This window comes from Sparus aurata, chromosome 4 (genome assembly GCF_900880675.1).
Source record: "Sparus aurata chromosome 4, fSpaAur1.1, whole genome shotgun sequence".
Lineage (NCBI taxonomy): Eukaryota > Metazoa > Chordata > Actinopteri > Spariformes > Sparidae > Sparus > Sparus aurata.
In genome coordinates, this window is record NC_044190.1 from 30,401,123 (window position 1) to 30,415,631 (window position 14,509).

General features: G+C 43.6%; 1 protein-coding gene across 3 annotated transcripts in view; it reads right to left on the reverse strand.

The window, feature by feature from the left end:
- The window catches only part of kif26ba (kinesin family member 26Ba), an 88,497-nt gene that overhangs the window by 49,602 nt on the left and 24,386 nt on the right, over nucleotides 1-14,509 (reverse strand). For all 3 annotated transcript variants that reach the window (XM_030413910.1, XM_030413911.1, XM_030413909.1), the window contains exon 3: nucleotides 9,276-9,989. In XM_030413910.1, the coding sequence (XP_030269770.1) occupies nucleotides 9,276-9,989 (714 nt within the window). The remainder of the gene's footprint in view (nucleotides 1-9,275; nucleotides 9,990-14,509) is intronic.

Genomic DNA, 14,509 nt, shown 5'->3' on the forward strand with positions numbered 1-14,509 from the left:
TGGTGCAACCACTTTCAATAGAAAGCACATTTCAGCATTTCCTGTCCGACACTTCCTATCTTGTCTTCTTGTCCATATGAACAAAGATGTAAACATTTAGTCGCTCACAGACTGTGTGTGTATTTGTGTGTCTTTGTTATGTGTGGTGTCTGCCGTTGACAATATGAGCCTGTTTGTGGGTTGTGTTTGGAGTTAGATTCATAGGATGCTTGAAACCTACACACACACAGAGAAACACATGTATATAACACATACATCTGCTTCGTGTAAGTGTGTGTTGTGTTAGTTTGTCGCTGTGTGCAGATGTGTGTGAATTGGTGTGTGTGCGTAGGCGTGGGTGTGTGTGTGTGTGTGTGTGTGTGTGTGTTTGTAGCTGACCCATTTGTGAAATAGATATGGATTATTGATTATAGTTCTTTATGTGCTGCCAGCAGCCAGACAGCAGAGCACCTATATCATTACCCCACAAAAGCCTGTGTGAGAGTAAATCTGCGAGCATGTATATCTATTGTGAGAATGTCCACGCCTATGTCTGCACCTCTCTGCACCTGTGTGTATCTGTGTGTAAATCAGCTGCATTGTGCGTATATTTACTGCTGAGGGCTCCTGCGGTCCAAGCACGCAACCCAGCGCCTTGATAAATCACCTATTATAAATAAGACGCCTCTATAGTTTATCCACCATTCTCCCTGTGCATTTACAATTATTTCCAACATGCCAGTGTAGCTTGCTGCCCCTGCGTTACTAAAGGAGTCGTGAACATATGGAGTAAAGGTTCAGCGAGCTACATGGAATACCTGTGCATTTGTGCTGGTTACTCATTCATCCTGATAATGGGAAGAGGGACAACTACCTGCACAGTGAAGGAGAGGGTTATTATGCGAGCTGAAAAGTGAAGGTGGTTGAATAATATGTGCAGGCCGGCAGAATAGACCACAAGGGCTGAATTGTAACCAAGGGCTGAAATGCAAATCAAATAAATCTGACATCTGTAAATGTGTAAAAAGGACGGTAGCAGTTGTGTACTCGCTCTTGTTGTGTGGTTATTCAGGCACAACAGTCACTTTTTGGCTCCGAACAGCTGTTTATGCTGATAACAACAGATTGATATCATTCCTCTAACAGCCAACTTCTAAGTCTTAATGAAATTTGCTAAAACACTGAAAGAAATAATTTAGGCGTCATTTAGCAAGACACAAGTCATAACATCGCTAAAAGCAACACTTTCACCAAGAAAAGCAAAACATATTAGAGTATTTTAGCAGAGATTATTACGAACAAAATGCTCTTTGAACACACGACATCCTGACAGGATCCCCCAAGTTTTTCATTTTCTTCCAGCTGGTGGCTTTTGCCCATATCCACATTTGTCTTCTTAAAGGTTCAGTTTTTTGGTTCCGCTTGGTGTCTTTACCCAAATGGCAGTGCATCCCACTGCACAGCAGCTCTTAGGCTTTTTGTCTGTTGTTTGCTAGCAGGCTGAAATGACAAGGAGATGTAGCACCAAACTCAACACACACCAAAACCCAAAAGTGCAAACAACAGAAAACAGCAACAAAAGGCAGGCAAAGGAAAAACACCAAAGTAAAACAAAGTCTAAGGACAAACTACGAGGAACAAATCAGGAACAAAGGGAACACACGAGGACCGGGGAACGGGCACCGGAGACACATGGATGAAAACAGACGAACCAACAAAGAGTAACAACACAGGCTTAAATACAAAAACTGAATTAACAAGGGGACTAGGTGGAGAGACGCTGGGGACAGGACAGTGCTAACAAGGCTGATGTGAGTAAGGTGTGTGGGGCGGGGAAATGAGGCTGGGGAGGAGCACAGGAACACAGGGGGGGAACCAGAACACAGATGAGCAGGAAGTAGAACGTGACAACAAGACACGAGAGGAAATAACTACAAAATAAAATCAAAAAAAGACCCAAACCATCAAAGGAGACACCTTCATGCAATAAGAAATTAAAAGTGATGTATTGTTTTACCCATTTCTCTGATACAGACTCCATATATTACTCGGCTGCACTGTCTATTGTCACCAAAAAAGTGCAATAATCATATCCTCATCAATATCAGACTATCCCGAGATTCCAAAAGGTTCTCTTGGCTTCTCTGCAACCGAAACAGCGCTGGAAAGCTGTGCTTCATGTATCTCATTAAATCTGTCTCATTAGTTCTTCGTCTGAACAAAGACAAAGAACAAAGATGGATAGTGAGATAATATTAATTTAAAACAACATTCCTGCATGTTCATCTGGGCTAATGCATTTACGTGGTTGGCACTTTGGGTAATGTAGTCATCGAAAATAAAAAAGATGGTTTTGTTGTTTCAGTTTGTCGGTTCCACTCAGATTCTCCCACGGGATATAAAGGCTGAGTTGCTGTCTCCACATTTCAGCATAAATTAGGTTAAATTACACTGGATGAAACTTTAATGATCCCTATGAGGATATTAGGTCATCGCAGCAAGAGAGGAAAGGGATGTAGATAATACCAGGACATAGAGAGTACTGAGGATGATACAACAGGCAAATATGTTCCAAATGATGCAGCAAATCAATAAAAACTCGGAATCTGGCCGTGTTTTCACAGAACACCTGTTTGTGAGATTGTACTCGTCATCGTGGGACTTTGATGAATGTGATATCAGATTTCTCCAGGAAGACTGGATAAAGAAAAACACTTACACACTTATTCTGTCACTCTCACTCTTCCTCCTTCTCAGACTGCAGCACTTACCAACATCCACTCTTCCGCCGCTCTCAGAAAAAAAGGTAAAAGCTGCCGCATTCATCTTCATTACAACGCAAACGCCATTTCCCCGGCACCCACCTCACTCATCTGTCTCTCTTACCCATATTTTATTTCTCCATCCTTTTCCAACCACATGCCACGAGCAGCTGACACAGAAAATGCGCATTAAAAATGTCAGGTTTGTGTGAGGGGGAATGGAAAAAGAGGCTCGCCGTGTATGTGTGTGGTCCGGCCTGCTTGTATCAGGCGGTTAGACACAATCTGTAAAACAATCTAAATGCGTACTGCAGCGGAGTGGAGGAAGAGAGGGAGAGACACAGGAAAGTAAGTGAATGAGTGAGTGAGTGAGTGTTTATTTATTCTACATTACAGATTCACAGAACCAAGGAGAGAGTGTATGAGACAGAGAGGGAAGGAAACGACTCCAATTAAGTGCAGAAGACTCAGAAAAACAGTCATGACAAGTAGACAACACACATAATGAAATGAAATGTCGGGAGGGTGGAGAAAGTAAATGAAGGAAATGGTTTATTTCATATTATTATATTACATAAAATAAATATTATATACAGCATATATAGAGAGAGCAACAGTGAGGCTGAGGAGGGTGAAACTGAATGTACGATGCTCCATATCAGCATGCATGCAGTATATTGTGTAATCAAATCAGAAACAGCCCGAAGACATGAAAAGACAAACAATAGAAGAGAAAACAATGTCAGGAAGAAAATGAGTTTTATGCACATTCACTTCAGTAAGATATGCTCACTCCTGATGAGCAGCTCGAGAGTAAATCTGGGTGCAGATCAAACTACTGACCCTCAGATTAGTGGACGACCCGCCCTCCCCCTGAGCCACCGCCGCCACTGCTTTCTAGTGAAGGGACTCAAGGGGACCTTTGCTGGATTAATTAATGGATCACACTTTTTATTTTTGGGCTTGTCAACTTCTATTTCAGCTGATGAGACGAGAGACTGTTCTGTGATCACCGCTGGCTGGTGAGCCGCTGGGTGGTCAGAGTACTCAGCTGATTCAGAGCTGTCGGCTCATAGTAGTATTTTCAAAAAAGGTATCAAAAACTTCAGGGCAGAGATATCATCTTTTAATTCCATGCCAAAAAAACTGGTGCCTAAATTACCCATAATGCAACTCGACTGCCTCGCCTGGAGCCACACCTCGTTTTTTTTATGCATATTCTTTCTAAAGATGCAGTAGTGCCAGTAAACACACTCTGATGTGTAAAATTGGTGGAGTTCCCCTTTAAGGGTCACGCTCTGGGCTGCCACAGTTGTGGTAGCCGAATAAGGGTGGGGCAAGCGCTGCTCTTTCACATTCCCCACCCAGATTTATCCTGCAGGGAATTGAACCGGCGACCTTCTGGTCACAAGCTTCTCTAACCTTTAGACCATGACCGCAGCCTAATTAATCCTAGAGGATATCCAGCTAAGTCTGACCGTGTTTGGCACAACAAACGGAAACACTGTAAATGAGAAAAGCTAATCTAACCATTGTTGAAATTAGTACACACACACACACACACACACACACGCACACACACGCACACACACACATGCACACACACACACACACACACACTCGCTCACACACAAACACACACACACACACACACACACACACACACACACACACACTCACTCAGACTGCACTGCATAAACCTGTTCTCAATTAGCTGCTTGAAGGACAGAGTGAGGGCAGAGAGACAATGTTAGGTTTGTTTTCTCATGCCAGAGAGAGACGAGGAGTGAGAGAGAGACCACTCTTGTCACCAATTATATAAGCCAAACAATACAAGAGTAGTTCACACAGACCTGATTATACCTGATTTATCTTTAGTTTCTCTCAATAAAGGTAAGCAATGTCAAATGTGACGCAGTTCAGTGTCTTACAAAGGGACTGATGGGTTTCTGTGTTGTTTCTTTGAGCAGATTAAAGGACCAAACACCGCCAAGCTCAGTGCTGTCTGACTTCACCCACTGGCTTTGAAGCCTTGACCTTTACTTTACGTTCACCAGCACCTTGGTCCGTCACTGAAGCCTGGACATCAACACCTGTCAACCTGCTGGATCCTTAACAAGTTCTAATAGAGCATTTGTCTGAAAATGCAGACTAACATTTCCACCTCTGCTAAGCCACTTACATCTATGGGCCCTTATGATGTGCATTTGAGCGTATCTGTGGCCTTCACTGACTCACTGATCCCAGTGAGGTACCTGAGAGATTCACACTCGGTCCGTTACAATCCGTCTTCCCTGTTCTGACTGAATCAGCAGTTTCCATTTGTCCCAGGCTTCTTGTGGGACTAAAAAGAAAAGTCCTAATAAATATGAAATGTGGAGGCTGTCACCGCTTAGATTGCTGACCCTGCAGGATTTTAATGTCAGCTACGCTGGAGGCAGACTGAAGTTGCTCTGGCTCTGTCTGCCTCTGCGTCTTTCCTTTCTTCTCTGTCGCTTGTTGTACAACGTCTGAAGGTGACTTTAATGGGGATTTTACTCATCAAAAATAATCCTCGAGGGGGAAGTCAGGTGTGCCAGCTAAGTATCTGCATTTTGCATTTTGAGACATGTTCGTTTTTCAGCTGCAAACTTGAAAAAGGTAGAGATAGTGAGTATTCATTTGTGACCAAGAAAATGGCTGCAGTGGATTTGGAGAAACATGATGTCCGAGCCAAACTTCAGGCACCCATTTTCCAGAGCCAAGGTGCCCCCAGGCAGGGGCGGTTCTAGGGAGGGGCCAACAGGGGCCAGTGCCCCTGTAACACTGAGTCCGGACCCCCCTGTGGCCCCCCCTGACAGGGAGTCTGCATCAATAACACAATGACAGATTTCTTGCAATGATTTTGAACTGAAGGGAAAGAGAGAAATAAAGTGTATCAGCAGTTTTCTACCCAATCAAAATTGTTGAAACTGCAGACACTGTTTTAAGTTCCATTTATCCCTTGTCTGAATGAGGGATTTGTCTTTTTTTCCTGGGTTGTATGTGCCCCCCAACAAAAAAGCCGGCCCAACCTGGCCCCCCTATTAAAACTGGTCTAGAACTGCCACTGCCTCCAGGTATATTTGATAAGGGGGGGCTTGAAGGGGCTACGAGGTGGTCAAAATTGGCTGACTGGCTATGCATTTCTTGTTTTCACCTTGTCTGCAGTACATGCGTCAATCTGATATTTAACAATAGGTATTATTAATTTGCAGTAAATAAATAACATTTATTCAAAACATTTTTTCTTGTGTTGACTGGCAACTTAGCTAACGTCACCCTGCCTAGTTACAAAGTTACAAATGCTGACAGGACATTTTTACATATGAAGGTGTAGAAAGTTATGTGGTATGTGAGCACATCCACCAGTATTTTATGTAAGCAGTCGCTCCTGGCACGTTTGTTTCCTCTTCGCTGAAGAACTTGAACATGTTGGAAGAGATTCCTCATTTGACCGGATTAAATCATCCGCCTTTGCGAGACCTTCTGAGAGCTCCACTGATGCTAGAACATCAATAATAGCAGTCTCTTATGCTTTTTTTTTCGCTGTACAGCAGTAAAGCAGATCTACAACAAGAACTGCAGTGTAGCGGTTGCTCGTCATCTCAGCAATGCGTCTGCATGCACTGATGTCACCTCTCTCTACATTTTACTCTAATTTCTCTTCATTTCCTCCTTTCTACTTCCATTCCCATTTTTTGATCACCTCTCTCCCTCTCAGCTCCTCCCCCTTTTTCCCTTCCCCTCTCAGGGGTGAGTCTAAACGAGGGTGATTTATTATCCCGCTCTGTTTTCTCCTTTCCTGCTGAAACACCATTAATGTCAGAGTCACAGCGAGAACACTCAGAATCACTAACACCCACCAACACCAGACACTGACTCAAACACTGAGCACAGAACTGCAGCATGGAGAGACTTTCATTACACGCACCTGCAATCATGGACCAAGCATTTGTACACACAGGACACTCTGAAACACACTCTTGCACGCTGATATAGATGCTGTGTAGACAAATTCACACACAAATACAAGCAGCATCTTATCAGGGTAAGTGTGGTCAGAAAATGAATGAATGTTGCGGACCAACTCCACAAAACAACTTACGCATTTCCACTTTCCACAGAGACGGGCGAGAATACATAACATGCCTAATTTATTTCTGACCAGCAGGACAAGATAACAAAACCGTTCCAGAGATGTTACCAAGTAATTCCCACCTACGACTCCATATCTCTGCATCTGAGTCAAGTCACGGGCTGAATAGAGAGAGATCTGGAGCTGCAAAGACAGACGAGGGAGTGAATATGAAACAGACAAAGTGTGCGAAAGACAGGAGAAATAATGGGGAGGAAGGAAAGAAAGAGGCAAGAGGAATAAGTACAGAGGGTGTGTGTGTGTGTGTGTGTGTGTGAGATAGAGAGAGCGAGTGAATGAGGGTGAAAGAGTGAAGGGGTACTGGGGGTGTGTGACATAGAGTCCCCAGAGTCTTAATTATCACTGTATGAATTATTACATCTGTAGAACACGTTCATACACACATGTTAATGCACACACACATGCACACACACACACACACACACACACACACACACACACACACACACACACACACACACACACCTCTGGATCTCCCCCCAGAGTCTCAGCTCTCCTGCCTCCCTCCATACACCTCTAGACCACACGTCACCTGAGGCGTTCTCTCCCTCCCACCATCTTCCTCTCTTGTCGCTCCTTCTCTTCCTGTCTCCTTCCTAAAAAAAACGCCTTTATTATCTTCATTTTCACTTTGCATCGCCTCAACAAAATGCTTTACGTCCTGACTCGATTCCAGTCGGAGAGGATGTTTTGTTTCCCTCTTGATAAGAGATGGTTATCAAATCCAAGAAGTCGATTATTGTGTCCTCATGGGGAGCTCTTTTAGGGGAAAATAGACTTCAAACCCTCTCTTTGCAATTTGAGATTATAACTGACACCCGCGAGCGATACTAAGTGGCTCAAATGAAATACAATAAATGTTGTATAAAGCACTCCAGACTATGAAGCCGAGTTTGTCCTTGGTGGTCTGGACATGATGTCTGGTCCTTTTGAAAGCTGGGCTTTTCAAAGTCCAACACTGTGGGCCGCATTCTAATTTTGATTTGGGCGGTCATCATAATACATTTTTCTTTTTTCCTAATTTCTGTACATTTTGTCAAACTGGGACCATTAAAAGTATGCCAAATTAACAATTAGCAGTTCCTGCTTGTTTTATATGTATGGATGTAAAGATAACTATCACTGGATTACTATGATACAGAGAACAACAAAAAAATGTGACAATTCTCAGGCTAGTTCTGCAGGTCAAAGAAGCATATTTTTCAAAGATTTCTAAGCAAATACATGGATGCATAGTGATAATAAACACTGGAGCACTAAGAGTTTTAACAAACCTTAAATTACACTCATTAAACCTCAACTTTAGTTCATACTGAGCCACACACTCCTATTCACCAAGTTAACAAGCTTAAAGAAAACTCACTTTTTTGTAGATTTCCCAAAATACAGTGTCTACCATTTGTGGCAATTCAAATTTGTGTCGGAGGACACGCTGCAGTTCTAAAAGCGACCTCAAGTTCAGTTTGCTACTCAACCCATACTTTGGATACTTTCTCTGTTCCAGAAGTTTCATGTTATTCTCTCTGTTATAAATGATAGTTGGGTTTTATATTTAAGTAGCCTGAAGTACGTGTCGACAGGGGCATCTTTTGACACAAGGGTATTTGAAGCCGGCCAGAATTGGACTCTAAACTAAACACCACGCAAGTAATTACTGGCTGCACCTGTTTGGACGAATGCCACTCGTGGGCAATTGCTCCGGGGATTTTCAAACTGAACAGTGGCTCGTTTGGGAACTTTCTCTAACATGACAAAAAATAGCTCAGTGAGATGTGTGTCTGAAGTCATTTTAGGTGAGAAATAAACCTTGAACTGCTGAATCTGTATTAATTCTAACTTGACAGTCGTCAGTCTTTATGGTTTACAGAATCGGCGCTGCGAGTGGGCAATGCGACGCCCCATCTCTGGAAACACACTGCAACCCTACCATAATGGACCATAAATGGGAAGCTTGTCTACCTTGCAGCCTTTGTTCTGTAAGAAGTGTCCTTGTCTTAGTAAGGACACACAGACATACACACATGGCAACTCACAGACACACACTTTGCCTTGGGTAGATGCAGCAAAGACTGACTTTGTACGAGCTGAGGAAAGAAGTAAGAAAGTGGAGAGCAAAAGAGAAATAATGGAAGTAATTAAATGAACACAGAGGGAACAAAAGCGGAGCCTGTATGTTAATGTAGAGCACATTATCTCGAAAGACAGGTATTGTTATTGGCTAATACCAAAAAAAGGTCACACTACAGTATGTATATAATATGTTCTTGTGTGGGAAATACCTATACAGTTTTTCCGGTGTGACTGCAAGGCACACACACGCACACACTGACACACACAAACATGCACAGGTAGCTTACCTGGTACGGATAGAGTGTAACTCCTCCATTAGTTCTGTTCAGGTGCTGATGGGCCTGCAGAGCTGCTGCACTCAGTACTGCTCCACCCCCATTATTACTGCTGTTAGCACCATTATTGCCAGGGCTGCTTACTCCAGTCATTGGTTGCTGTTGGGCACCAGCTTTTCCTGAACTGGGCGACCCATTCCTCCTGTCCACCCCACCTCCCAGCCCCAGGGAGCTGGGCTTGGACCCAAGTCTGTGCCCTGGGCCTTGGGGTTGTGCGTTTGTGGCAGCACCGCTGGATGTTTGCCCCGCTGAGGGACTCCCATGGCCGGTGTTGGATGGTCCGTGGCTCGGGCTGGGCGTTGGGGTCTGGCTGGGGCTCGGGGAAGGTGACTGGGAGGACTGGTGAGGAGGATGTGAAATGGCGGCAGCAGCCGAGGAGGAAGAGGAAGGAAGGAAAGGCGGAGGCCACTCTCGAGATCCAGCTCCAGATGCTCCCATTGGACCCGGAGGTCCTAGAGATCCATATCGTCCGATCAGGGCTGTCGGGGAAGAGGTGGGAGACAAGTCCCACTGGTCGAGAGTGAGGACCATGCGCACGGCTTCCTGTTTGAGCTGAGTGAGGTGAGTGGCGCAGACATCACAGCGGCTGTCGCGTTCGTTCCACGCACGGCGGGAACTGTTTGGCACCTGGAGCTTATCGTGAAGGAGGAGAGAGAAGGATGGATCCTGTAGGGAGAGAGAGAGGGAGAGAAAAAATGGGATTAGGTGTGGTGTCTGGAGGAATAAACAGGAAGCTAAATGATGCAGGAACAGCATGTCTGGAGCTGGACTTGAGAATGTAACTTAAGGAAAAACTTGGAGGAGAGGAGGGGAGAAGAAATGATAAGCATGTTGCACAAATCATGACTATGAATATTTATAGAAAAGCCAAGAAACATCGTAGCCTGGGGGAAGATATGTAGAGAGGCATGCACACCAAGCGAAGGATATGTAAAAGCAAGCACACACACACACACACACACACACACACACACACTCGTGCAGACTAATACCAAAGGTCTAAAGGGTGAAAGTGTCACAAAAGCTGGCAGCAAGGAGAGTCCTCTAATACAGAAATGACAGCCTCTTGCCTCCAGCCTTCCTCTCCCTTCTCTCGTTGTCAGCATGAATTTTGCTACAGAGCAGCTTGACATTATGTTCACCTTTGCATCATCTGTAAAGCATCTCGGTGCCATAGACACTGAAAATAATAGGGATAAAACAGCAGCCACTTTTTTTTCCTGCATACAAGAGGGTAATTCCGATGAGAAATTACCAGATCAGATTTATCTCCCGTAAAAAGGTAATAAAATCTACACAATGCAGAGGGAGCGGCACGGGCATGCTTTACAAAGAGGTTCAAAATATCAAAGAGCGAGTCTTTGAAAATGTCAGACGCGCATTAAATCATATCCTCGTTGTTGTAATTACATGTATTGACATCTAAGCTAACTGAAATTGCACTCAACAAGTAAACAGTCCCTGACAATTTGAGTATTTTCATCTTCTCAATTTAAAAAAACCCATTTTTCTATTCTTCTGGAGCTGAAATTGGTGAGGCATACCACAAAGTGCTAAAAACAACAAAAACAAAACACCACATTGGTTTCAGACATGGGCTCTCTTTAAGCGCAATGACAAGTTCAAGGCAGTAGATCTGGAGCGCACAGACTGTGTGGGCGCCTTTAAGCACACTCGCTATTTCGGTTCATGTTTGTGCAGCGGCGGAAAGTGCAAAAGGGCTCTGTGAAGTGGAATATAAATCTGAGGGCACGGCGATCGCTGGTCTCAGCACTGTGAAAGCACAGAGCCTATAACGGTGATGCATGACAACAACAGCTCAACAGCTAAAGAAGCGACTCCTCCAGGAAATCCCATTGTTGTCCGGACGACAATAACTGGTCAACTTGGGTTGTGAAAGGTGACATCACAGCGATGGCACCGTTACACAAAACAAGAAACTGGTGCTCTTCTTTTGTCTATAAACATTTAATGATCAACTTTAATAAGGCTCAGGATTCAGAGGTTGTTCAAGAATATCTTTACTTGTGTTAGGCCGCGTCTTTTCTTTCCCTATGTCGGTCCACTGTATGTTTCTTTTCATCCTTCACCCTGCATTGTGACTGTGTGTGCATGCGTGTGTGTGAACAATCAGAGTGTGCTTTCTTGAAAGCGGAAATCCGGATATTTGTCCAATTTGTTTTGCGCAGTTATCTGTGCCTGTGTGCATGAGCGAATGTGCGTGTACAGGTATGTGTTATGTGTGTGTGTGTGTGTGTGTTTGTGTGTGTGTTTACGTGCGCACATGGTTTTTTCCCAGACTAATTGGAGCCACTCGCACCGAGCAAATCCACCCTAAATCTCCTGCCACGACTCTCTGGTCCAAATATCAAAGTTAACGAGCAAAACACACGCACACCCCGATACAGATCTGTGTCTAAACCCTGCTTGACCCCGCTGAGAATATTCTTTCTAATTTTATCCAAACTATTAAACACGTTATCTGACAAAGGGTCGTTAAATAGAAACAGTTTTTTCCTTATAAAAGTCTGGCTTTACTGAAGGTTCTGCCTTGATGGTGGGATTAAAATCGGCCGAGCGTGACGCTGTGAGCTAATTGTTAGCTAAGTGTAGGTGTATTGTCAGTGTATTATCAGAGAGTGTATGTCCGCTCTGGAGCCCCTTTAATCCAACAAAACATCTGTGGTAGGTGGTGCCAACTCACTTAATAACTGTAATTACCTTCCCACTTACATCCAGCCCACCTCTTCCGTAACAATAAAGTCAGGTATCTGTGTAGGCCGTCGTCCTTCTCTGCACAAGTGGTAGTTACAGCAAACCGGGTGTATGGCCACATGTAAAAACCATCCCCTGCTAATCCAACCTTTTCCAAACATGTGCCGTCTCCACAAGAATGAAATGTGGTACTTACTGTATCTAATGCTAATCGGTGCACATTCATCCACACAGATGACATGAAACATTTTCTCCGAAACAGCTTTATCCTGAATGACTGCTATCGCCATCTGCATCGCGGAACAGAGCCATTACAATCAGACTCACTCATTAAAAATGTTATCCTGGTTGATAGCCCACATTTGCAGCCGCATTTTCTATCCACTTGACTTCACAACAGAAACAAAATGGCCTAAAGTGTAACAGCTAATGTGTGATGTAGTGTCAGAATAGTAAGAAAAATCACTAATTAATTACAATTAATGTTGATCCAAACTAAGGTTGTCAAAAGCATCAATACGTTTCGGATACCACATGTTTACAGCAACAAAATCTCTGTTGATTATACACTGGAAAGTACCAAAGCTGTAAAAAAAAAACAAAAAAAAACATGGCTGCACAGATGAAACGAAGTTCAGCTGGTCCTCAACATGTGGCTGTTACAGCATTCTCTCCTGCATCGAATCAACCACCTGACTGGAGGCAAAAGCACGAGGCACAGCACAAGAGGAGGCCGGGACAGCTACCGAGCAACCTGTCACTGTTAAGCAAGCGTTATCCTTGAGTTATCCCCGGCAGACAGTCCAGAATGTTAGTCGAAAACAAGGATTGTAGTAGTGCAATATTTTGCCAATTAGGCAGATGCAGAGGGAAAGGCAAGAGATTTCTAAAAGATGCTTCAGAATGGTGACAACAAAAAGAACATTTGGTGAAACATTTAAAGGACTGGCACCCTGAGCTCTTCATAGAGGGAGAGGCTATGTTGCGTCAGTATAATTATTTTCCCACAGAGGTGATTTTCCTCCAAAGTTGCGCCCTGGGTGGGAAATGTGAATGTTGGGGTAATCTTATGCTGTTGTGTTCCAGGTTGCAAGTTGCATAAATGTAGGTAATCTGACAAATTGGTCCAATTAGTTAATTTTACAGCCTCCCAATTGATGAGCAGCTGAAAGATGATGGAATGGGAAAATTTAGAGGCACATTTGGCTATAATTAATGGTAAAACAACATATCTGATAACTCAGCTTCCTCGCTAATGTTACAGTTTGATTACATCCTGTGTGTTTCACTTCCAGGTTTAGGCAATCGTCTCCAAGGTATGAGTTGATATCTAAATAACACATTTCCTAATCATTTGCTAAACAATTGGCTGTTGTCGATGGAAGCTGATCATTCTCATCATCTCGTCGGCAATAACAAGCTATTTGCTCAAAGCATTACTGTCCCACAAACGACAGTTTTCTCCTATCTAGCATCAGGAGCTGTCGTAGTAATGAAAGAGTACCGTCTTTGTAATAGCATTGTATCTAAGTTTGGAATTCTGCTATCATGACATAATTAATCCAAAACAGCAACAACATCACTCTTATTATCAAACTTTTATTTGAATATCTCAGCACAACATGCGAGGAAGGAGGCTGTGCATGCACGGTATTAATCAAAGTGATGTGTAGGCACGCCGTGGTTAGTGAAGCTTAATCAATACACGAGTTATGGAGATGCAGCAATTGTATGTGTGCCCAATCAATAGGCACGTGATGGGCACAGGTTATCTATCAGCTGATTTAGACAATGGGACATTAAGATAGAGAGACAGATGATTGATGGAGGAGACGGAAAACATGGAGGGACGTGGGTAAAGAAGGAGTGACTGACGGGTAGTGCAGCATATATATAAGAACAGGCAGATTTCTTGCTAACTTAAATAGTTATTGACAAAACAGCTTAACAACTATCAAAAAAACAATATATTAAAATGTTCACAGTCGATCTAACTGTATATTGCCTGCATCTGTGTGTGTGTGGTCAGCCTCCTTGGTGGCCTATCTACTAATGTCATGAGAGGCTGTTAGCAAAAAAAACAGAGTGAATGTAACACACTGTCTGCTACACACAAATATGCCTCTATTACCTTTCCTCAATCAATACACTGTCTGTATGAGTGTGTGTGTGTGTGTGTGTCTGTGTGATTGTGTGTCCTCACAAAGCAACATTTCATCTAATGGTAAAATGCGCCCTCTCAATGTGAGAGCTGCCCGCCAGGCTATGTCAACAAACCACAAGACCACAAGATACACACACACACACACACACACACTCACGCGCACATGCATGGCAGGAGCTCCTTGGCGAGCATCTCAGTGGTGTGTGTTAGTGTCTGTGTGTGTGTGTGGATAAAGGCTACCTTGTTACTTAAAGTAGCATGGCGAATAGGACGTTGTTTTGAAACACATACATACTGTACACACATG